Here is a 26,570-nt window from a genome sequence, read left to right on the forward strand (position 1 = left end):
ATTCAAAAATCAAATGATTGACAATCAATCCTTGAATATTTGAAGTTCTAATACTTTTTACTAAAATACTGCATAGAACGTTCAGCAAACCAGACTTGTCTTTTGGGTTCAGTTCCGTACATGTAACTCAATAACTCTTTCGACTATGTACATTTATTTTTGTATTTGCGTTGTTACTTCTGAGACTATGTTTATTCATGTGGTTACAAAAAGATACAGCCGCAGAATTCGAGTAGATGTCATTGATGTCAATAAGGTAGTAACGAATGTTAATAGTTTGTTAAACTTGATGATAACATCATGACAGCTCGCTTTCTAAGGCAGAGAGTTGGATCACGCATATCTGTCGATTTTGATTTAGTTTGTTGAAAATTAAAATATGAAATCTAAGTTTTATTGATTTGTACTGACATCGACGTACAATTGTCAGCATCGACATTGAGCTAAGAGTTCAAGTTCTCAAACCTATCTACTCTTTGTGTTCATAGTATTTTAAAGTATTGTAACGCTTCCTCATCCCTTTCCGAGTATTTTAGACTTTTACCTTGACTTGTAGTATTAATCAGCTTGACCGATAAGTAACCTGAAATTGAACTCAAAGATTACACTAAATTTCTATGCTTATTGCCTTGACGATTGTAGCTTCCCATGATTCACTATGACTGTTTACATTTCCACCCTTGAAGTCACCGTTATTGTCCTGTGTTGAGTGTTGCATTGTTTTAACAGATGCTAAACTCATGCGAAATGGCCGGAGGTTGACGTTTACTCAAGCTTGGCATTGAAAGAACACCTCATCCTGTTTTGACAATATTTCCTGTCTAATATTTTCCTACATATCTGTATCTAGTTAAAGTTTTAGGTTAATTCATTTATTCATTATAATATGTAGATTTGGAAACTATTCATGGTGCACACTTTCCAGAAGTAGATCAGATTGGAGAAGGAGATCGGAGAACGACACAGAGCTGATTTTGTCGTGTCCGTGCTGTAATAAAATTTGATGTTGTGCTTAGAACCGACAACTTTGGTGTCAGCTTCAGTTACTGAAAGCATTAGAATAACAGACTGGAACCTGAACCCACAGACAGTAAAGATAGAGACGTGACATTATTATCATGATTGCTTTATTATCTATTCTAAAGCCTAGGAAATAAATACATGTGATATTTGAGTCTGTATTTCATCAAAGCAAAACTTATCCATTCAATTCTATTTTACTTTTTTTAAAAAGCAAAGATTCCAGTACTGTTCACCGCTTCAAATGAGACAAAATCGATCCTCTCAGCGACTGAGGTAAGAATATAACAAGGTCACACCAACGTTTGAGTTATATTCAGTAAATCTGAACATCGGTATTAAGTACTCAATCACGTATTCTACGCTAGCCTACCCCTAATACTTCAAGCAGTTGTGTGTTTGTGTTATTGGTTAAATTTTCATAAATGCGATACCCCATTTGCAGTATGATGTGCCAAGTGCTATCCTGGAAAATTTTGATAAAACTGGGATGTGTCGGGAAAAAGGTGAATATCCCTTCTGAGTCAAGTAACATACTGGAGAGACAAAAACATTGACTTTTCACATTCATTCCGACAGGTCATCGAAATTTTCGACAAATTGTCGGACGCCATTTCTGGCCTTGACAAGGCGAATGTATCTCAAAACGAAAGTCAATCAATCGCCACAGGTACGTAAAGTTGGATTGATGTTACCAAAGGCAATATACTCTATTCGTGCCGTGTCAGAAGAATATACATGTCTTTGCTCTCATGAAATTTAGGATTTTACATGCTCTTGATGTGTGTGTTGTCTCTTTACTGGGTTATCGAGAATCTGAGCACCAATTGAATTATTCACATAGAAATAAAGGTGTGTTTTGTACTTTCATGGTATTACTACGGATTTAAATGTTTCCAGGCATTCGAATTTATGGATTTGTTTTAAAGGTCTATATTAGTGACAAATGATGTACAAGTAAACTTGTTTTCAGTAGGGATGTCATTGGCTAGTGCATGTACAATGTTTTTGATGGGCAACAATTCTACAAAACCAGTCCAATACGGCATGTTTGTTTGGCAGGCTTGTCAAAAAGCCATCTTATGTTTCGGTCTCTAACCACCCTCACTCTCACATATGATGTACATGACAGTCACACAAGATGGATTATTTCACATCTGTGTTTCAACGGTAGATTTCAATTTCAAGTAGAAGCCACACTTTCGCCAGTTTTACAAAGTTATCGAACTGAAACATACTATTTTTGTAACTTTGTGCGTTGCCATGCTTACAGAGGTGGTATATATAATGAGCACGGCTATTCAAGCGGTTTGGTCTTCGTCCCCGATGACTGGCGCAACAGCGATGAGAAAAATCAGATGACAAAGAAAATTCTGAAGACAGGAGACGAGATTGCAAAATTTGTTCTTCACAAGACAGAGCCTGGAAGTGGTCCTGTGGTATTGGACACACCATTACTCAATTTGAACTTGGAAAGTGACATAGCCGACAGTCTTTCAAACACTTCTGTGACAATTGGAGATGGGAATGGCTTTGTTCTACCAGCAGCAGACAGACTTTTCTCCAACCTGACAACGCTGGAAGGACCATTGTACAGAATTGTGAGTACAGACTTATTGGTCACAGAATTTTATTAAAACAGAGAAATTAATTTTTAATTACTTTAATGAAATCGATGATTTAATTTTAATTAATATTACTGTCGTGAATATCGGTGTTGCAGTTTCGGCTACTTTGTTCGGATCCTCTGTTAAATTCATGCTTCAATTTAAAGTTAGATTTATTGGAAGGAATGTCACAGTAGGCTTACGCATGTACATTCTACTCTGAGAAAATGAACAACAATAGAAATTTCGAACCTGAAATGACTCTTCTTTTCCTTGACTAATGATTACAACATTGGCGCCCTCTGGTACCTTGTAGGCTTGTTTTTCTTGGAAGGTAAATGAGAATCAATGCAAGCTGATCGCTTCAAATCTCAGCGTGTTCGTTGGTGAAGTAGTTCTCAGAGGAATGAAATGCGTGAGTAGTTAATGGGGCAGTATAGACCACTTTCTGTGCAGGGGCTTGTATAGACCACTTTCTGTGCAGGGGCTTGTATAGACCACTTTCTGTGCAGGGGCGTGTATAGACCACCTATGCAGGGGCTTGTATAGACCACCTATGCTGGGGCTTGTATAGACCACTTTCTGTGCAGGGGCTTGTATAGACCACTTTCTGTGCAGGGGCTTGTATAGACCACTTTCTGTGCAGGGGCTTGTATAGACCACTTTCTGTGCAGGGGCTTGTATAGACCACTTCCTGTGCAGGGGCTTGTATAGACCACCTGTGCAGGGGCTTGTATAGACCACTTCCTGTGCAGGGGCTTGTATAGACCACCTGTGCAGGGGCTTGTATAGACCACTTTCTGTGCAGGGGCTTGTATAGACCACTTTCTGTGCAGGGGCTTGTATAGACCACTTCCTGTGCAGGGGCTTGTATAGACCACCTATGCAGGGGCTTGTATAGACCACCCCTCTGCAGGGGCTTGTACAGTCCACCCCTCTGCAGGGACTTATATCTTCCATCCTCCGTGCAGGGGCTTGTATAGTCCACCCTCTACCCGTGCTTGGGTTGTATAGCCCTGCACTCTGATTGGTTATACAAATGCAGGGAAGGAAACTGAAAGACACTTGCAATAAAAAAGGTGTTGTCTTTCATGTTTTTCTCCCTTGTTAAATTTTGTTAACTTTGAGAAAATAAAATTTACTGTTATTGTTTAAAATGAAAAACCAATATCTTGTCCGTCTATACTCTTTGTGAGCTAGCGAAGTATGATTGTGTTATGAATGAGTATGATTGATTGCCCCTCCCCTTCCCCCTCCCCCTTTATACCCATCATCCTTGAGAGAGAGAGAGAAAAAAACACAGACACACATGCTTTGTATTTTCAATTGAACAAGTTTGAAAATTTATTGAACACCAACAGGAAAGTCAACACAAGAACTAGTAACAATGTAATGAATATGACTTCTAAGTCAAACGAGTCTGTAAAAAGTTAACATCATAAATGTCAAAATCAACACCAGTCAATTTTTCAATGAAATCATTCACGAGAAAGTCATTAAAAGTCAAGTCCTCCGTAAACTGCTTCACAATGTTCGACATGGACCATCCCCGGCAACAATGTAGCAGATAGTAAAGGACGCATTGTCTACACACTGAAGAAAGAGGTCCCTGGAGCCTTTGTCTGTTATAGATCCAGTCGAGAGAGTTCCTGTTGAGGAATGCCTTGAAAGGTGTCCTGTTTGATGGACGTCCGTATGAATCGAAATATTCACCATGGTTGCTATCGGCAAAGTAGAAAGCCACCCAGTGTTTCCCTGGTTGGGTACTTGGATCCACATTGGCCACAAAGGCAGCAGGATAGGATTTTAGTCTGGTCTTAGGCAATAGGTCTGATGGTTTTACCCCGCCAAAAGATTATGCAGTGTTTTCGATCTGTACTAAAGATCTTTTTAAACTTTAACGTGTCCATCTTTCACTGGAGTCGATGAATCAACTTCAGCAATCAAAGAGGACGTTGCGGTCTCTGTCAATTTCAATGATGTTATCCAGTTCGCCATACACCAGTAAATTCACAGTATTGGGCAGGGCTTGTCTGAACTGCAGTTCAATGCCCAGGTTGTCTTCTTTGACCAGGTTCAAATGTCCTCCGTCGGCAGACAAGTCTGGTGTGAGATCAAATGCAAACAGTGTGTATCCATTGTCGTATTCATAGCGATTGATGTTGATTCCTTCATCCCTGCCTATATTATTAGTCCCAGTAAACAGGGAATAGTAGGTCATGATGAATGATTGACCACCTGCTTTGGTTAAGTCCAGTTTCAGGGGTTTGCTCGGAACTTGCTTTCCACTGACATTAAGGACCAGCGACGTCATGTCGTAATGTTTGAAGTTGAAAGGATTTTTCTTGTATGAACCATTGAAGGCATCGTTGTCCACCAGACCCAAGATCACACGTTTAGGTAGCTGTCCCAGAAAGATGTGGTCGTTGTTGAAGGACATGGTGCCTCCAGGAATAGACAGAACCTTCATCACACAACGATGTATGGGATACTTGGACTGTCCCTGCTTTAAAGCTTCTGCATGACCCAGCTGTACCGATGGACTGAGTTTTATTTTCCTGATCAGTAGTGTGGCTTTGGTGACTACAGCTTTGAAGCCTGGATTTTCTGCAGAGCTCACAAGGGAGAAGGCATTCTTGCTTCTATTGAGTTAGAGACGTAATTCGACACCATTCATTAGATACTTGGGCTGAAAGAAGAGATCCGAATGGATGGGTCCTACCATATCGACAACTTGACTGCCCGATGTGAAGGCATATCGGTTTTTCAGTCCCTTGTTCACTTCTCCACCTTCTTTAGTGGGGTCCACTTCATCAATTTTCAAGTGATAGTCCTTGACGAATAGAGCTGAACCGATATAGGTGTCCTTGACCTTCTAACCATTATTCAACAAGGTCTCCAACATCGCTTGGTAGAGGTAAGTAGAGGAAGGGTTGGATATCATTTTGCCATTTAGGTGTAAATCTACCTGGCTGAACAGTGAGTGGAACCACAAGTTGACTGGACCTACTGCTGCATCTGCACCGAGGTTAGTACCATCAACTTTTGAAAGTTTGGCCTTGATCAGAAGGAGTGTTGAGGACAGATCCATATAGTCTTACCCTGAACCCGAAATCACAAATTCGATGGGTCCCAATTCCACAATGTGGGTCAGGGGATGCACTTCTTCCCATTAGTCCAGTCATTTTAGGCCAAAAAAAAGGGTAACCCACCCACAAATTGCAACAGAATTTTTTTTTCACCACTCATCTCAGAAAAACCCATATAAAAACATATCAAAAGTCTTCCAAAATCCGAGGAGTGGAAAACCGCCTAATTTGCATAAATCAAAAATGGCCGCCCCGGTATTATAGTTTCAACGCTTTTGGCCACTTACTGCCCAATATTGGTCCGATTTTAATAATTTTTTTTTATTTCCATATACCTTGTACATTCCCTTCATATTTTGGACATTTTTTACAATAGTTCCATTGTTATTATTTACAAAACAGGAACATGAGTCCGAATTTTACTGTAAAACAATAGTATTCTCACACACTATGTCTTGTAATCAATACTTGTTTTATTTTATAGGATAAAAGTGTCTGTAATGTGAAATAAATAAATAAATAAATAAATAAATAAATAGATAGATAAATAGACAGATAAATAAATAAATAAATAAATAAATAAATAATTAAGAAAGACAAGAAAGACAAAATTATTCATCAGTTGTTGTTCGTCTTTGCTAGTAAAGGGAAAGCAACTCCACTTCATATTTGGTTTGTTTGTGTTTTGTGTGTAATAAAGGAAAGTGGCTTCACACATCAGCCATCTCGTCTTGTATGTGCTTTGGTGTGTTTAGTGTCTGAGTTGTGTTTTGGCTGTTAGTGTGGAAATTAACAAGCGAGTCGTTAATTTTTAAATAAGCCATGGCGAGACGTGGGCGTAGTCAGATGTGTCCTTGACAGCGGTGACTCTTTTTTTTATCCCCACGTTTCGAAACCAGAGCGGTCTCTTCCTCAGTCGCCTAAGATATGTGTATATCTTTTTTGTTTTATGTCATGTCGATATTGTTGATCTCCTGTGCTTCTAGCATGAAGCCAGAATATTTATGTTTGGATCTTCATGTGTTCGTTCGTTCGTTCATTGACTTGTTCCTAATACAAAAATGCCGTGGACTTTGGCCTGTATCAGTATATCGCTAATGTTTGGATTTCTTTTGTATGCGATGATCGGTTGTTGTGGAAATATTTCATTCAGGCTTAGTGTTTCGTCCTTGTCTATGTGTTCCCAGTTTTCGCACATTGCTGCTTTTTATAGCTTGTTTCTTATATATATTGTTGCTATAATTTTCGTTGTGAAGACTAGTGTTTTCTTTGTTTCTTCGTTTGTTCGCTTGTGTTCTAGTTGCGTAACTCGTGCGGCGAACTGTGCTTGCGATGTGACTGGAGATTTCCTGTTGTTTTAGCCATGTTCGATTAATCTTGCATCAAGTGTATTGACCTTTGAAACAAAGTCATTTTTGTGTTGCAAGTTCTGATGTATCTTAGTGTTTCGCCTTTGATCAGGCTTTTAAAGCGTAGATTTCAGGTGGCCTGATGTTTTATGTAAGAATTTAAATCTGTCGATTTGTGTTCTTAGTTGTATGTGGAGTCCATCGAGACTTGTGTTTGAATTTGTCTTTTTTTGGTCAATTTGTGTCGCATAATGTATTGGATTTTCCTTCTCCTAATGTTTTGCGTCTTGTATGAGATGAACTCTGTGAGGACGATTTGGTGTTGGGATGAATTTCAACCCTTACCCAGTGCATTGATTTTTGCTGTTGTTAACTTGTGTAATGATAGATTTTGATGAATCTAAGATTCGTGTTGTTATTTATGTTTATGCTATGTTCGGCATTTGTACGGAGTTTCATTGTGTTTGAGATAATATGGTGTCTCCTCTTGTACCGTCTTTTTCTGGCAATTTTGTTGTTTTTCCTGTTTCTGTGTTTGGTGACACAGTATTGTGTAAACTTGTATTTTGCATTTGTGTTACGGTAGTTCTTGTTTGGAGAATTTGCTGGCCTTGAAAAAGGCCGTCTGCTATGGGTTTCAAAGACAGACCCGATTCTGTTCGTCCCTCTGGACGTTTGTGTTTTGGGTTGTGTATAGCCTTTCGTTTGGCCAATAAATTATATCGGCTCTGGAGGCATTTGGTTGTCTTTCGTGTTGTGGGATCTTGACAACTGTCAATCTCTGTTTATTGTTTGGCGATGAATGTCTTTCTTGTTTGGCTGTGCTGTGCTTGATGCAGTGGAATGTAGTCAAAGCACAAGTTGACAAATAATTTGTCACCGTGGTGCTCCGATGTTGTCACTTTTTGATGATATAAGCACTAGGTAGTGGCCTGGTAAGTATGCTTTAAGGCGTACTTGTAGGCTCCTTGGTGTAGTTTATGTGTCGCAGAAGCGTTTTAATGCTCCGCTTTGTTTAGTTGTCGCCTCCTGTAACGAGTAGAGTGAAGCGAGCCGTATTGCAAGACTTCCTGATCTTACCTACTATGACGGGTTGCGCTATGCTGGTGTCGGACTGACAGCAATGACTGGAGCGTATGATCGATGTCGGTCTCGTCTGGTTTGGCCCATTGAATGCCAATGTCGATCAAGGAGGCCTAGGACATAGCTTTCGCGCCGCTCGTAGTGAGATATTGAAATCGTTTGTGTTTGAAAACTATTTATCTTGTGTTAAGTCGATTTTGTTTGACTTCTCGTCATTTTCATTGGTCGACTTCTCTGTTTTACTTGCCTTCTGATTGGTTGATATTGAGCGTTTGTGATTGGTTATTTTGTTGTTGACTTTAGCTCGTTTGTTCTGTCGTACGATCCTCGTGTCGCATATAAAAGCTCTGAGGAAGTGATGTCTCCATATGTGATAATATGGATAATCTGGTTCTGTAGTGCCACGGCCGAGTGTGTACAGCCGTGTCTGCGATTTTTCCTGGAGGCTCCATTCAAATTATATGGCGTGATAATTAAAATTCCTTGAAAATCACCTTCATCTAACACCTTTAAGAGCGCATTAAAAAAAACAAAGGCTTATAAAGAAAATCCCAGACATGGTTTTGAAGGATATTGTCAAGGCTTGTCATGAAGAAATTCTAAATCTTGCAGCATGTTCGCATAAGGCGGGAAAAACCGGTTTTTGGAAAGTTCAGCAAAACGCTTGTCACGTGACTCTTATACAAATAATGACCGTGTACTGTGCACGGTCGGATAGCTCTATATCAGGGCTTTCAGAAATGTATACTTTATTGGGGTTCCGGACGTGTTCAATTGGGAAAAAAATAAAAATCTGAAAGGGTCTAAAAGGTATGTAGCTACCTTAAATCAGGAAAGATCATCAAACAATTACATAATCAAGCAAACACCAACGAAACACATGATAGCTCTGCTAGAAGTATCTTAAAAAACAACACATTCGAATTCAACGATGAATGCTACTGGTTAATATAGGGATGCTCGATGGGGACCCCGTCTTCTCCAGAAATAGCAAATATTACATTTCATGAGACAGAAACGAGAATTATACAGAAACACAAACAAAAAATATCGCCCTGGCTGAGGTTCAGGGACGATGTTTTTCTGATTTTCATCGGAACACAACACGAACTCAATGAATTCATATCAAGCATCAACAAAATGCATCCTACTTTCAATTTTTCGTTTTAAAGCTCCTCTCAAGAAATCACATATTTAGACATATCTACAAAGGTTGTCGATACAACAAAGAGAATATTCTCGACATCAACACACACACAAAGCCAACAGATACATTTTAATTCTTACAAAGAAACTTATGCCATCCGGCAGCAACATTCAAAGGTCTGATCAAAGGGGAATCATTACGATACATCAGAACATGTAACAAGGAAACCGATTTTACACAGAAAGTCACACAATTTAGTAAAAAATTACAAGACCGACAATACAAAAAATGAAATAGAAAGCATTATCAGAGAGACAGATCATAAAAGCGAAAAAGGACTGCTTGAACAACAAAAAGAAAGAAATAACGCCACCAACAATACCAACATATAGCCCGTATACGTAGAAACGACAAAAATCAAGCAAGCCCTGACAGAAAACTGGAGTGAACTTGAAAAAGACGAAACACTAAAAAACTGTTCCAAAACCAACCTATAATCGCATATATTTATTAGAAGGAATAGAAATATAGGCGACACACTTATAAGCGCCAGACTTCACAAAAACTACAATAGCTCAAACTCAGGGTCACACGAACCTACACAAACACAACGAGATCAAACTGTAGACATTCTAGCTTCCCTACTTGAACAACAAACGTAAGTGGAACAACATATTACCAAATTAAAAAATCTAACAATCAATCAATTGGTCTCACCAATCAAAAATGAATTTTAAGTGGCTGATGAAGAAAACTCTGTTTTCGAAACGTAGCGCCAAAGGATCGTAGTGTCACAGCAATCTCTCCGCGCCAGTGCGGATTAACACAAGACACGTAGATTACAGGTACGTCTCGCCATGGCTAAGCAACATTTTACATAAAACAGCCAAACATGATATACACTTATATTATACACAATATCATTCACAAAACGCAAACAACCCAAATATGAACGATGTGTGGAGTTGCTTTCCCTTTACTACCAATACTATTTAATTCCCATGTGATCTGTACACCTTCCAGGAGACTCCCTTTGCTCGGCTCTCCCGCGCTGGCACACCCTGTCAATTCAGGCGCGGCTGTTTTGTCTACAATTTGGGTAAAATAAACAGCATTTGGGAAACTGGTAATATTACAATTACCAGCTAGTATTGAACCTCATGTTGAGTTTTAAAACTATTGACAACCAGTGTACCCTGGTAACACAATATCAACACACTAGATATAACTAGACTTCAAACCAGGTTGACTGTGTTTGATATGAATAAACCGCCCATTTTTTAAAGGACGAATGTTCTAAAAAATGCGTAAGTTCAGCCTGTGGCTTTTAATGTGAAATAGGGAATAGGTTATTGGCAAATTAACAACAAAAAACAAAATGGATACATATTCTGTATTAGTTATACTGAGATTGCTTTCAATTTTATTTATATATTTCACACCATATACGTTAGCATCTTCCAAAATTAGACCAGTATTGATTGGAAGGTGAAGTGTGTTTGTGTACCATTGTTTTACCCTGAAATTCAGACTTGTCTGCCTGTTTTATCAATAACTACAATTGGAAATGCCCTAAAAATGTTGGAAATTAGAAGAGAATGTACAGTTTATAAGAAAATAAAAAAATATTGTCCAAATCGGACTGATATCGCGCAATATGTGGTCATAAGTGTTGATTCCGTAATACCGGGGGCAGCCATTTTGGATTTATGCAAATTAGGTATTGTTCCACTCCTTGTGTATTTATTTATTTACTTATTTACTTATTTATTTATTTCATTATTATTTAACATTACAGACATTTGCACCTTATAAAATCATGAAACAAGTATTGATTAGAAGACAAAATGTGTGAGAATACCATTGTTTTACAATTATGTTCCTGTTTTGTCAACAAAAACAATAGAATTTTTGTAAACATGTCTAAAATATGATGAAAATGTACAAGGTACATGGAAATAAAAAAAATTACCAAAATCGGACCAATATTGGGCAGTAAGTGGCGAAAAGCATTGAACCTATAATACCAGGGCGACCATTTTGGATTTATGCAAATTAGGTGCTTTTCCACCCCTTGGATTTTGGAAGACTTTTGATATGAGGTGTCATAGCCTTTTGAGGTGAGTAGTGAAAAAATAAATTCTGTTGCAATTTGTGGTGGGTCATTTCATATTTTGACTGGACTACATTGTCCCTCTTCCACACTGGTCTGCGTTGGAGGAACTGTGAACAAGTCAAGTTCACTCTTGGTGCACTCGCAGGAGTGTTCGTGAAGAAATGTCATGTTAGTCAAAAATGTCAGGAGATCTTCTCTTTCGCTTAGCTTTGGAGGAAATGACTCTTTGTCATACGTTTTATTCTACCGCCACCTTGGGGAACTGAGTATCTGGAACCCCTGCCTGCCATCAACTGTTTCCCGGCTTCCACCAACTGTCGTTTTGCCAAGTGCATTATTTTACGTCCACTGAGTGCATCCCCTGCAATGTTGAGTCCCGTTTTCAACATCTGTCTCCCTAGGACTTTCGCACCTTGTTTGAGCAGTGGTGTGGCTGCACGCAAGAGGCCTAACAAAATACCGCCCAAGCCATATCCTCTCTGCACGGCTGCCCCCTGGAACGATGCTCCATTTCCCACCTGATCCAAATAAAACTTCTTGTATGTGGCCGGATTGCTTTCATAGATTTTACGTCTATACGGCATAGTTCAGGCTACAATAGTGTAGGGCGTCGTTTTCTGAAGGCTAGTGTCACGATCACTTTCCCACCTTGAAATGGCACTTTCTGACCCATGTCGTCTCTTATGTAGACTTCTACCGTATCAATTCACGGTTTCTCAGGGGAAGAAAGTATGGCGTGTGGAAGGTGCGGTTGATCATCTGTCCGTTGATCCCTTCCACATTGTCTATTCTCAACAGGGGTGCAAAGGTATCTCCCACCAACTGGTCATCCACTAGGTCGCAATACACATACAGAGAAGAGAGGTTTCGAACACTGAACATGAAAGGTGCATCATTCTTCTGCCTCAAGATGGTATTGGGATAAAATCCCATGATTTCAGCCAGACCTGGTAGAAAGTAGAGGCTGGTACCCTCACTCACATCAGCGGTTACTTTCCTAGACACCGGGTCAAAAGTCAACTGGATGTTGTCAGGTAAACCTTGCTCTCTCAGCGTGGTCAGTATACTTCCAAAATCATCGTAGTTAACTGCAGGTATTTTGACAAGTGTTTTTCTATGGTCTTGAATTTTGTACGCCAGCAAGTTTCTGCCCTCGACCACATTGTACCAAGAGAAAGGGTAGTGTATGTCCATCAAGGCTACTTCCCAGTTGCCCTGCAGAGAAATGTGTTTGAGTAATTTCACAGTGTAGCCTGTCACTGCATTGGCTCGGAAAACATCCATGGATGCATTGCTCGGTAGCATCATGAAAAACGGATGTTCAGCCATGATGAAAGTGGCGGTCAGACTGTGACTCTCCGAACAGAGTTATCCCTCTTATAGTTTTGCGAGATCCCTGACCCAACTATTGAATTTGGATGGCCAACCATACCACTTGACCAGATATTCAGTCTTGCCCTTTCTCTTTCTTGTTTTGAGGATTTTCCCCTCTGATGACGTCGTCCTCTTTCTTGACGACTTTTTGTAGTTCTTGTTCATATTCCTCCTCATCAAAATCTTTCAGCTTGTAAAGGGGTGGTCGACTTGAGATCCTTTTCGACACAGTGAAGATTTCTTCTGTCCAATTTGGCAGATAACCTTTCTTGAACATACGTTTAGTTTTGCTGATTCTCACTTGTTCTCCCACACTGAATTTGAATTTCACCATTTTCTGTTCATAGTCACTGTACAGAGTATCCCACACCTCTTTTTCATTGGTCTTGTTGACAGACGCTGGTTTTCTCTTGATGCTGCGATGCCAAGTGTTGTTGTAAGATTGCATTAGCTGAGGAAGCACTGATAGGGAGCTTAGGGTGTTGTTTCTGGTAAAGTACTTCCACATTTTAGTTTTCAGGGTACGATTGAAATGCTCAACCACAGAAGCTTTCGTTTTGTTTCCGGTGATGAAAAATTGAATGTCTTCACTCGTCAGAAATTTCTGAAATAGGTGGTTCACTAATTCTTTGCCGTGATCCATTTGCAGTTTTTTCCGGTTTTCGTCCAGTTTTCAAAATTTGTTGAAACGCTGCCACCAAAGTGGTCCCTCGTTTGTCTTTCAAGGGAATGGCCCAGGCATACTTGGATAAAATATCAATGCAGGTGAGGATGTATCGGAACCCTGAATTGTATTTTGCTAGTGAACTGACATCCGCAAGATCAGCTTGCCACTGTTGATCCATTCCACCGACAATTACTCTAGCCCTTGGAAACTTCCACCTCACTGGTTTGTGTAATGTGTAAGTGTCCTGATGTTGCATCCATTCTCTCACTTTCTGACGGGTGGTCTTTATTCCCTCCTCTTTTGCAGCACGGTAAACAGCATTGATTCCTCCAAAACTTGCGGAATGACTTTGATCGTAATACACCTGGCTGAGGTGCTGATCCAAGTCCGTCAATTTGGTCACAGGTTTCATGTTTGATGACGATGGATCAAGAACAGCAAGCACAGAGGCACCTCCCCCGTTTGAGGACATCGCCAAGGGATAGAGAAGGTGGACAACACTCCATGACAGAGGTCTCCTTTGGAATGACTATCATCAAATTGTCGAGTGATGTTTTAAAAGTTGAGCCAATTCCCTGTCATGGATGGTCGATGTTGCGGTCTTGCAGCGGTTGAAATGACAGGACGTATCTCCCTCCTTATCTTTTTCTTTTTGGCGGATGATTGTCCAGCAAATACTCCATGATCACCTTCTTCATCATCATCACCTCTTGGCTGAAACTATCCTTTTGATTTTCGCTGAGACTGAATCCAGTTCCATCTTTCCTTGTTACCAATCAGATCTTGTGGTACATTCATGTCAGACAGCACTCGGGCAAATTGTTGCCACCCTCTAGGAATGAAGGTTTTCCCTTTCTCATTCCAATCCACGGAGTCATGCTGTTTCACTTTCTGAAGGAGCAAGTGTGCTTTTTGTCGGAGGGATTTTGGCACACTTTCCATCACATCCTGCTCCACACTACCCAAGGGCTTTGGCTTGTCTATGCCTTCCTCTTCCGTGCCCTTAGCTAATGGAGACCCTGAAGAAGACACAGCGGTAGTGGTACCCGTTGAAGTTTCAGAGGGGAGGATGCTGATTTGAACAGGTTCCTTCCTTTTATCAATGTAAGCCCTGTACTGCTGAAGAGTCTGTTGGTACAGTTTTGCCTTTTCATCATCGGTGATGTCTGTTCTTTCCACGATTTGTTGCATCTCCTGATCCAGAGAGGACAGCATCTTCGTCACAGGGTTTGTTGTTTGATTCTGCTGTAGTTGTATGGTATCTAGTAATTTCTGTGGCACAAGTGCCATCTTCTTGGCATGTTCCATGGGCATGGTGACAATTCACTTAAAGAGGAGACTTCCCAACACAGACAGCACAGGCCCTAGGACGGCCGAGAGAAATCACCCTTTTGCACAAGTATCTTCTTCTTCTTTGATGTTGAAACCTTTTTATTTGACAGTGTGCGAAGATGATGTTTGTATTTCCTCAATTTCTTCTTTTGAGCAGATGACAGTGGAACACTCCCCCGAAGAATGTTCAGACAACATTGACAGAGGCAATGGATTAAATCGTTACTGGCTCCCTCGATGATCCCCCTCTGTTGCTTTGGATTGCCCCTGGCTAACACAGAGAGAGAATGAGCATGTTTTCCCATTCGCTGAGACATGATGAAATGATGACATTCCATGTCATCATGTCTATTTTATGTTTTCCTGACATAAACAAAGGCAGTCTCTCCTGGAAAGATGTTCATGCGCAGGCGAAGGACTTCCGGTGTGTTGGGTCTCAGGTCAATAAGGAGATAACCATAGGGTTCACGGGAGGCATCGGTGAAAGCTTCTTGGATGAAACGGGTGTGTCCTGGGTACATATGTTTGGCTAAGTTAGTGATTTGTGATCCGTCTCTTGGATTTTTAAACAAGACCAGATAATGTGAATTCAGACTCATGGTTCGAGTCTCTCTGCCTTGATGAAACAGATTTTGTAAGATAAGCATGACAGAGAAATTACGATGATGAGAACCCTTGGTGAACAGATTGGTAATTCTCTTGTCATTTCCAGTTTCTGACATCAGATCATCAATAATCAATAAGTTGGATTGGTGAGGGGAACCATACTGTCCAACTCTTCAGGAATGCCTTCAACAAAATGAATGCTAGGGATAAGGGCAGCCAGTTCCGTATAGGCAGGTTGATATTCTCCATAGCACCAGACAATACGCTCAGGAGATGGAAAAATCATAGTTTCCCGTTCCTTCAGCAGTCGTTTGACGAATTCGGTTTTGCCAGACTGTGTGGGTCCGCATATGAGAGCAGTGAATGGATGTTGAAGTCTTGCATCCATGATTGACTTGATTGATGTTGTTCAGACAGTATACGAACGATTCGTATCAACTGGCACAATCAATTGATGAGTGTCAGATTGCCTGGCCAGTTTCAAAAATCTCTGTCTTTCAACTTTATTTTTAATGTTATGCACTTGTGTGAGATGATTTGCTAGTCTTACGAGATGCTTTGCATGACAACCAGGGTAAGGACAGTTCTTTCACACTCGTGGCATGGTATACCAAGTTGACCAACTTGATCTTCACTATGATGGGCCTTTTTTGGTTGATTTCCTTTCCGTCAATCTCTCCACTTAGATCAATGTTTTCATAACATGAAACTGGCTTCCTTTTGAAAAATTTATCATAGATGATGTATGGCAGCACACACAAATACAGGAAGAACATAGGATTGGAGAAATCTCGATTATTGATGATCAGCTTCAAGAGTGGTTTGCAGAATGAGACCCATCATGTCAAATGAGCCTTACTCTAAAATGATACGAGCTTATACTAGAAAGGATGTTTTCATTTCTTGACAGAGGGAGGGCAAAATAAGGCCCGAGGGGCTGAGGGGCCTTCAAAGGGTCAAGACGGGTGGAGGGAGTCCATAAAAAGGGAAAGTGTGATCTCATTCATCGACAAAGACAGATCTTCCTAGGTGCCCTCGGGCAGTAGGGCCCACTTTTTGGCCTTCGGGGCAATGGGACACACACACACATACACACACACACACACACCACAGCAAGTCTATGTGTCAAAGTGTGACATGCTTGTTCATATGGTACAAAGTGAAAATACAAAAGTGCAAAGTGAAACAATGGGTAAGGAATGGTTATTTCTAAATAAAATTGCAGAATCTGACATAATCGAGGTTGCTGAACAACGTGGGCTACTTCTTTCCTTGAAAACGGCTTTTTTAAGGTTCCCACTTTGTACGTACAAAGTGATGTAGAGGCAGGTTTACGTATCAAAGTGAGGAGGGACCACCCACGATGCGAACTGAATACGCCACTGTGATTGCGATGTTACGTGTAATTGTGCATCAGTATTGCTAAATATAAATATTCACTGTACTTAAATTGATATATTTCGACAAGACATTCTAAAATGTCCATAAAGACAGTTGCATTGGCAAAATTAGTATATCTAGGCATTTATGTGATGCAGTCAATGGATTTACAACGCCAATAATAACACCACTTTGTTAGTATATCATTAAGCAACCATTTCAACCGATAATGTTAAGAGTGTCATGCTATAATCAGATCATTGTAAGATCAGTATCTGCAGTAGGTTTCTTCTAATTTAGCACTGTAAATTTGGACAAATTTCACTTATCATGAAGGTTTAAGTAATATGCAAATAAAGAGCCAAGGTAAGTGCCTTAATTTTATTGGTGCCATCCACTCCCTGAATTGAAATCGTAACATTTATGAAGGGAAGATAGCTTGATGACAAAATAGTTACAAAGATTTCAACCTTGAGAAATGTTGTCTGATTTAACCTTACTCCAATACAGAATGTGAAGGATGTTGGCATCGTTCTTAGTCCCAACCTGTTTTAAATTTCTAGCCATGCATACTTCCACCATCAAATGAAACACAAGATTCTACTCATCAAACGTTACAATACAAAAGTACCTTGAATACGCCTTTTTAGGATGGTCCTACTTATATTTGTAAATCACAAATGTCTGGTTATGTATAACCTTGAATGGAAATGATTATTGGACCAGTTTAAGTCATATTGTCCATTGGAATTTGTCACAGAAATCACAAATAAATCTGTAAGAATGCATTCAAAATATATTTACTTCAAAATTTTAAAACTTACAGCTCTAACAATACCTCTCAGTATGATACCCTCTGAGTGTTTTAAACCTTACAACGTTGATGCAACGAAAGTATGTAGACATTGCCCCTTGATATCTAAATTCTACTTACTCATGCCCCTTTCAGAACTCCTTGTAGTAAGTGGATCAATATATTATTCTCTGATCGATTGATGCATGAATACTTAAAATGATTTTGATTTTACTTTCCTGATATCGAACTTTGAAGTAACATAAGTTATAGGCTGACATGTGTCATGTAGTTTAATATTCTGTATTGTATGGACTTTAAGTACATTTCTGTCGGTTTCAATTTTCGCAGAATTGTTTTTGAACATGTCTATTCTATTGTATATTGATGATACAAAGGGACATCAAGTCACACACCATGATGTGTTAAACTGGCAAAGTGAGGGACAATACACATTCTGATTGACGATACAAAGTGACATAAAGTCACACACAAAGTTGTTTTTCCTGGCAAAGTGAGGGACAATGCACATTCTGATTGATGATACAAAGTGACATCAAATCACACACCATGATGTGTTTACCTAGCAAAGTGAGGGACCATACACACTCTGATTGATGATACAAAGTGACATAAAGTCACACACCATGATGTGTTCAACTGGAAAAGCGAGGGACCATACACATTCTGATTGATGATACAAAGTGACATCAAATCACACACCATGATGTGTTTACCTAGCAAAGTGAGGGACCATACACACTCTGACTGATGATACAAAGTGACATAAAGTCACACACCATGATGTGTTTAACTGGCAAAGTGAGGGACCATACACACTCTGATTGACGATACAAAGTGACATCAAATCACACACCATGATGTGTTTACCTAGCAAAGTGAGGGATCATACACATTCTGATTGATGATACAAAGTGACTTCAAGTCACACAATATGATGTGTTTACCTGGCAAAGTGAGGGACCATACATTCTCACGTCCCCAGTGCGCTGGGAGTGTGAGAACACCAGTGTGAGATCAATTTGTTCTCACACTCTGTACTGTTGCGCGAATGAACACCTCGTATGTGAAACGTATGTTAATTGGTCAAATCTGCTCAGCGCTTAGTTCTCTGTTCAAATTATTTGACGAATAGAACATCGCGTAATGTTCAACTGGCACTATAGCAGACAGACGACTGAACTGCAGAGTGAACAGGTTGTTCTAGATTTGAGTACGGTCAGCGTCAGCAACAAATACACGCAGGATGACCGCTGTTATGTTGTAACAGGAGAATTCAGGCCATTACAAACCTATCAGCTGTTTACGCTCGTCGTCATATTTTCTGGAGAAGAACTGACTTGACAGCGATATAGTTAGTGAAAAACTTCGATGAGCGAGCCATCTGCACACGAGGCTGTTGTAAACGACAGCGTCTATGCAATGTCATCAACAGATGGCCACCAGAGCTGTTTGGCAATATTTTCCTCAGATGACCTGGAGAATTTTGTGGCTGACGAACAAAACAAAATTGCCATATCGGTAATATACATGTGAACGTGTTTGATATGCGCATCAATGAAAGGAACTTCTTTTTCTGTGCGGAATGATACAAATAAAACAAGAGCAATCGAGTGCTGTTTTTTGATAGTATAAACCTACCACAATAAAATGCAATTTTCTAAAGATATTGGAGAGACGTGAGAAAAATAATCCCACCACCCAATGGGTTGGAATGGAATGTCTCACACTCGTCGGGAAATTCGATCTCACACACACCTTCGTCTCGTGTGAGACAGAATTCCCCAACTCATGTGAGACATTCCAAACCCGTTGGGGTGTGGGATTCTATTACACTCTGATTGATGATACAAAGTGAAATCAGGTCGTACACCATGATGTGTTTACCTAGCAATGTGAGGGGCCATAAACACTCTGATTGATGATACAAAGTGACATCAGGACACACACCATGATGTGTTTACCTAGCAAAGTGAGGGACCGTACACCCTCTGATTGATGATACAAAGTGACATCTAATAACACACCATGATGTGTTTACCTGGCAAAGTGAGGGACGATACACACTCTGACTGATGATACAAAGTGACATCAAGTCACACACCATAATATGTTTACCTAGCAAAGTGAGGGACCATACACACTCTGATTGATGATACAAAGTGACATAAAGCCACACACCATGATGTGTTTACCTAGCAAAGTGAGGGACCATACACATTCTGATTGACGATACAAAGTGACATCAAATCACACACCATGATGTGTTTACCTATTAAAGTGAGGGACCACACACACTCTGATTGATGATACAAAGTGACATAAAGTCACACACCATGATGTGTTTAACTGGCAAAGTGAGGGACCATACACATTCTGATTGACGATACAAAGTGACATAAAATCACACACCATGATGTGTTTACCTAGCAAAGTGAGGGATCATACACATTCTGACTGATGATACAAAGTGACTTCAAGTCACACAATATGATGTGTTTACCTGGCAAAGTGAGGACCATTCATTCTCACGTCCCCAGTGCGCTGGTAGTGTGAGAACACCAGTGTGAGATCAATTTGTTCTTTCTACTCTGTACTGTTGCGCGAATGAACACCTTGTATGTGAAATGTATGTTGATTGGTCAATTCTGCTCAGCGCCTAGTTCTCTGTTCGACTTATTTGACGAATAGAAAATCGCGTATGTTCAACTGGCACTATAGCAGACAGACGACTGAATTGCAGAGTGAACAGGTTGTTCTAGATTTGAGTACGGTCAGCGTCGGCAACAAATACAAGCAGGATGACCGCTGTTATGTTGTAACAGGAGAATTCAGGCCATTACAAACCTATCAGCTGTTTACGCTTGTCGTCATATTTTCTGGAGAAGAACTGACTTGACAGCGATACAATTAGCGAAAGACTTTGATGAGCGAGCCGTCTACACACGAGGCTGTAGTAGACGACAGCGTCTATGCAATACCATCAACAGATGGCCACCAGAGCTGTTTGGCAATATTTTCCTCAGATGACCTGGAGAATTTTGTGGCTGACGAACAAAACAAAATTGCCATATCGGTAATATACATGTGAACGTGTTTGATATGCGCATCAATGAAAGGAACTTCATTTTCTGTGCGGAATGATACAAATAAAACAAGAGCAATCGAGTGCTGTTTTTTGATAGTATAAACCTACCACAATAAAATGCAATTTTCTAAAGATATTGGAGAGACGTGAGAAAAACAATCCCACCACCCAATGGGTTGAAATGGAATGTCTCACACTCGTCGGGAAATTCGATCTCACACACACCTTTGTCTCGTGTGAGACAGAATTCCCCAACTCGTGTGAGACATTCCAAACCCGTTGGGGTGTGGGATTCTATTACACTCTGATTGATGATACAAAGTGAAATCAGGTCATACACCATGATGTGTTTACCTAGCAATGTGAGGGGCCATAAACACTCTGATTGATGATACAAAGTGACATCAGGACACACACCATGATGTGTTTACTAGCAAAGTGAGGGACCGTACACCCTCTGATTGATGATACAAAGTAACATCTAATAACACACAATATGCTGTGTTTACCTGGCAAAGTGAGGGAACCATTCATTCTCACGTCCCCAGTGCGCTGGGAGTGTGAGAACACCAGTGTGAGATCAATTTGTTCTCACAGTCTGTACTGTTGCGCGAACGAACACCTCGTATGTGAAACGTATGTTGATCGGTCAATTCTGCTCAGCGCCTAGTTCTCTGTTCGAATTATTTGACGAATAGAACATCGAGTAATGTACAACTGGCACTATAGCAGACAGACGACTGAACTGCAGAGTGAACAGGTTGCTTAGATTTGAGTACGGTCAGCGTCGGCAACAAATACACGCAGGATGACCGCTGTTATGTTGTAACAGGAGAATTCAGGCCATTACAAACCTATCAGCTGTTTACGCTCGTCGTCATATTTTCTGAAGAAGAACTGACTTGACAGCGATACAGTTAGCCAAAGACTTCGATGAGCGAGCCATCTGCACATGAGGCTGTAGTAGACGACAGCGTCTATGCAATGTCATCAACAGATGGCACCAGAGCTGTTTGGCAATATTTTCCTCAGATGACCTGGAGAATTTTGTGGCTGACGAACAAAACAAAATTGCCATATTGGTAATATACATGTGAACGTGTTTGATATGCGCATCAATGAAAGGAACTTCATTTTTCTGTGCGGAATGATACAAATGAAACAAGAGCAATCGAGCGCTGGTTTTTGATAGTATAAACCTACCACAATGAAATGCAATTTTCTAAAGATATTGGAGAGACGTGAGAAAAATAATCCCACCACTCAATGGGTTGGAATTGAATGTCTCACACTCGTCGGGAAATTCGATCTCACACACACCTTCGTCTCGTGTGAGACAGAATTCCCCAACTCGTGTGAGACATTCCAAACCCGTTGGGGTGTGGGATTCTATTACACTCTGATTGATGATACAAAGTGAAATCAGATCATACACCATGATGTGTTTACCTAGCAATGTGAGGGGCCATAAACACTCTGATTGATGATACAAAGTGACATCAGGTCACACACCATGATGTGTTTACCTAGCAAAGTGAGGGACCATACACACTCTGATTGATGATACAAAGTGACATCAGGTCACACACCATGATGTGTTTACCTAGCAAAGTGAGGGACCATACACACTCTGATTGATGATACAAAGTGACATCAGGTCACACACCATGATGTGTTTACCTAGCAAAGTGAGGGACGATACACACTCTGATTGATGATACAAAGTGACATAAAGCCACACACCATGATGTTTTTACCTGGCAAAGTGAGGGACCATACACACTCTGATTGATGATACAAAGTGACATCAGGTCACACACCATAATGTGTTTACCTGGCAAAGTGAGGGGCAATACACACTCTGACTTATGATACAAAGTGACATCAAGTCACACACAATGATGTGTTCACTTGGAAAGTGAGGAACCATACACATTCTGATTGACGATACAAAGTAACATCAAGTCACAACCATGATGTGTTTACCTGGCAAAGTGAGGGACCATACACACTCTGATTAATGATACAAAGTGAAATCCGGTCATACACCAGGATGTGTTTACCTGGCAAAGTTAGGGAGCTTACTCACAATCTGTTGTTATCACAAAGTGAAACCAGTTACATAATAACATGTATATCTGGCAAAATTAGAGCACACATTCAGATTAGTGCTTATAATTAACATCAGGTCATCACACAGCATATATCAAGCAAAGGGAGGGACAGGTACAAAATCAATTCCAAGGTGTTGAATACCAAGTCTCTTGAAGCAAAACACCCCCCCCCCTGAATCCAACGGCCCCTAAGGCCGTAGAAACTGACCAGTCCTAATGATATGTTACCGGCAGACATGGAGATGATAGCGAGTGAATAGAAATGACGGTGACTGGTTTAAGAAATTCACAGTTCTGGCAAAAATTCTCACTGTGGCCGACATCATCGGTGATGTCATTTGTGTTTTGATGTTGCGAGTTCACCGCTCACGTGACTTTAGTGACGGGCTGCCCTGAGCCTTGCCCATCGCTTGTAAGCAGAAAAAGAATGGTCTGCAAATAGTCATGTCGGAAAAAGCTGAAAAACGGCGAAAGTTTGGTGATTTTTGAGCGGATTGCTGGTCGTGGTAGGCCCCTAATGACCAAGATGTTGATGAGTTGTGGCAATTGCAAATTGGGTGGAGGTGCAGCCAACGAACAGTGCACTTTTAAAAGAGTCCTTACTATGATAAGATATATTGTGCATGACAAGTAATGTGAACCGACTAATTTTTAAATCAAGAGGGTAATTAATTAGCTGTTCATAATTTGCCCACCCATTAAAAATTTTCGACTTACCCTGCCGCACTCAAACTTCATTTCTTACCCGCTCTCCACTTACTTTTGCCTGAGTCCCCTCCCCACTGTGGATTTTTTAGGCTCCCCTGCCCTGTGGAGAAAAAAACTTGCCGATTTTCCCTGCCCTGGAAAAATTCCCCTTAAACTTTGTCATTCCATTTCCCCTGCAGACATAAAGCAGACACACATCGCACAGAACATACAGTGAAATGTGGGTCAATCGCGATAGGTTAAGTAGTCTGGGTAACCTTTAAAAGGTATAAGTACTTGCCCTGTGTCCCCATCCCCTGAAACACCATGGCTCAACTTCCCCTGTTCAGCGTTTGAAAAGTAGCTTCCCCTCTCCTCGTTTTTCGCCAAGCCCTGTCCCTAGGACAATCAACAATATCTGCCCTGCCAGACAAACGGCCAGTCCGGCGATCTTTTTCTGCTTGGTCTGTCGATACTTTCTGGGTGGCATTTGTTACATAGAGCAAGGCCATGTCTGCTTGTGTTATGTTTGAATTTTGCGCTTGACAACGAAAAGCATGCGCGTTTTCAGCGTTCGTTTCGATCCAACTTCCCGTTTATTTTTGAATAATGAGCAGTGTTTGTTTGCGCATATCATGAATATATAAGGGTCCACTAGATTTACGGACGTCCTCGGGACACGTTTCCCAAGATCTTCATACCTTCTCCTTTTTCATTAAATCTCTATTTTTCCAATGTTGACCAACCCTTGATAAGTCCACGGATTAGCATAATTAGTTGTATTGACTAATTAATTACAAGATGTGTATATGAGAGATAAGCGTCCTTGTAATGTACTGTTGAATGAATAAAGAGTCAAGAGGCTTGGTTATGTTATACAACCATTTTTAATTACTCCGATCAGTCAGAGCATGAAGACACAGTCCCTATATCCATAGAGGGACTGTACGTAGAAAAGGAGAGGAACTGATAGAGAAAACAGCCAGAAAACTCAATAATAAGCATATTAATAGTGTCTTGGTCGCCTGTGGTACTTATGATATCTCAGTGGCTTCTTAGAAAGTCCCTATGTGCCTGATGGCATTTGTCTTGTGCGTTTGCAACGAAACTCCTTCTTGAGGAAGATAATCTGACAGTCATAAAGCTATGACAAATAAAGCCCACTTTTTGAACAGCATAATCTACTTTTATTCCATTTGCTACATGGTCATCACATTAGTGAAAGCAACACACCTAACACATGAAATATGCTGACTTGCATCATTCCTCTGTAAAGGTTATTTGGCTAACTTAAATATTATGTAATAATTTTCAACGTGAAATGCTATCAGTTACTTTGCTACATGGTCATCACATTAGTGAAAGCAATACACCTAACCAATGAAATATGCTGACTTGCATTGGCTTTTACGGGAAAAACTCATTCCTCTGTAAAGGTTATTTGGCTAACTTAAGTATTATGTAATAATTTTCAACGTGAAATGCTATAAGTTTAATCCGTAAAATCACTTTATCTGCTTTCAAGGGGCGAAGAAATTTCTTGTTTGGGGTGTCAGTAAGGGTAGGTTGGGTTAAGCGGAAACACACTTTTTCTAGGTCTCAGTACATGACGATACAAATATCAACATCATCGCTTTGTAGTATGTACAGGTTGACATTGTAAGATGTGTTTTGCAAGAATCACCAAGCACTAAGGTAGACATTTAGTGAATTATTTATTTGGCGTTCGAGCGTCATATCAGTCATATCGCAATTACTGAACCGTGAGCAGAAAAACAAAAATGTCAATGCCATCACTTTGTACTATATACAAGTTTACAGTGTAAGGATTGTGTTTTTGCAAGAACCCCTAGTTTGTAAAGCTAGAAAACTTAAATGTCTTTCACTTTGTACCGTGCGTGTAATCACTTTCATGCCTTCACTCTGATACATATGTTGAATATATCAATGAACGAAAAAGTCAAAGACAGCTCGTCCTGTATCATTGACTTTCGATTTTTGACATGTGTCATCTCATTTTTGTCCTTGTTTATTACTAACCATGCATATTTATTTTTTTTCTATATGCCTGTATGTACTTTTAAGATTCAATATTTAGAATAAAAAGTTTCAAAATCTCCTTTCTTAAATTGTCAACTTTAGCAATATGTCACGGTGCCTTCACTTTACTTTAACTTACTGAACTACCTAAACTCATGTCAGCGGCAAAAACGCACTAAGTTGCTTTTTTGTTTGTCGATTTGATTTTGCTCTCTTTTGTTTGGTAAATTATACGATTGTAACTTAGGTAAATGAGTTAGAGGGTCAATGTTCTGATCATACCATCTGTTTGCTTGAATACTCTCATCGTCATAGGACACGGAAAACGCTGAAAATGCGATAGTTGTGAGAGTTGAACATTTAATTGAATTTTAAATACGGCTAGTTTTAACTATACCCTTGTTGCATATTTAATGCTACAAACCGCTGCACAAAACGTCAGCTCATGGCAATACAATGTCAGTGCCATTGCTTTGTACTATATACAAGTTTACATTGTAAGGATTGTGATTTTGCAAGAACCACTATTGGTAGAGGTAGACAACCTACATGTCTTTCACTTTTTACTGTGCGTCTAATTACTTTCGTGCCTTCACTTTGGTACATTCATATGATATATCAGTGAACTAAAAAGTCAAAAACAGCTCGTCCTGTATTAATAATTTCTGATTTCTCTTTTCCAACACGTGTCATGTCTCATTTTTTTTATTTAGTTACGTACCATGAATATTTCTCTACTTTTAAATATGCATACAGATACCTTGTAAGATTCACCTTGTGGAGTAAAAGCTAATAAACTTCCGTTTTCGAGTTGTCAAAGTTTGCATTTGTCCCAGTACCTTCACTCTACTCAATATACAGACTCACACAACTGATGTCAGCGGCAAAAAAACGCACGGAGTAGTGGTTTTGTTTGTCGACTTTATTTAGTTGTCTCTTGGTTTGGTAGATACCACACAATCTTTATCGTTGAACAACTCTATACGATTGTAACTTAGGTAAATGAGATGAAGGGTTAATGTTCTTATAATTCCATCTGTACACTTGAATACTCTCA

The 26,570-nt window shown here is 40.0% G+C and overlaps 1 protein-coding gene across 2 annotated transcripts in view; it reads left to right on the forward strand.

Annotated features, from left to right (window-relative positions):
* The first annotated feature begins 1,046 nt into the window (after positions 1 to 1,046).
* Positions 1,047 to 26,570, forward strand: part of LOC139127190 (uncharacterized) — a 41,589-nt gene continuing 16,065 nt past the window's right edge. The window contains exons 1-3 of one of the 2 annotated variants that reach the window (XM_070693112.1): positions 1,047 to 1,296; positions 1,600 to 1,690; positions 2,294 to 2,621. In XM_070693112.1, coding sequence (XP_070549213.1) covers positions 2,379 to 2,621 — 243 coding nt within the window. In that variant the 5' untranslated portion in view covers positions 1,047 to 1,296; positions 1,600 to 1,690; positions 2,294 to 2,378. Of the gene's footprint in view, positions 1,297 to 1,580; positions 1,691 to 2,293; positions 2,622 to 26,570 lie in introns of those variants that run through there. The other variant, XM_070693114.1, reaches the window with a different exon arrangement.

The sequence above is a fragment of the Ptychodera flava genome, unplaced genomic scaffold, assembly GCF_041260155.1.
Source record: "Ptychodera flava strain L36383 unplaced genomic scaffold, AS_Pfla_20210202 Scaffold_29__1_contigs__length_4469600_pilon, whole genome shotgun sequence".
Lineage (NCBI taxonomy): Eukaryota > Metazoa > Hemichordata > Enteropneusta > Ptychoderidae > Ptychodera > Ptychodera flava.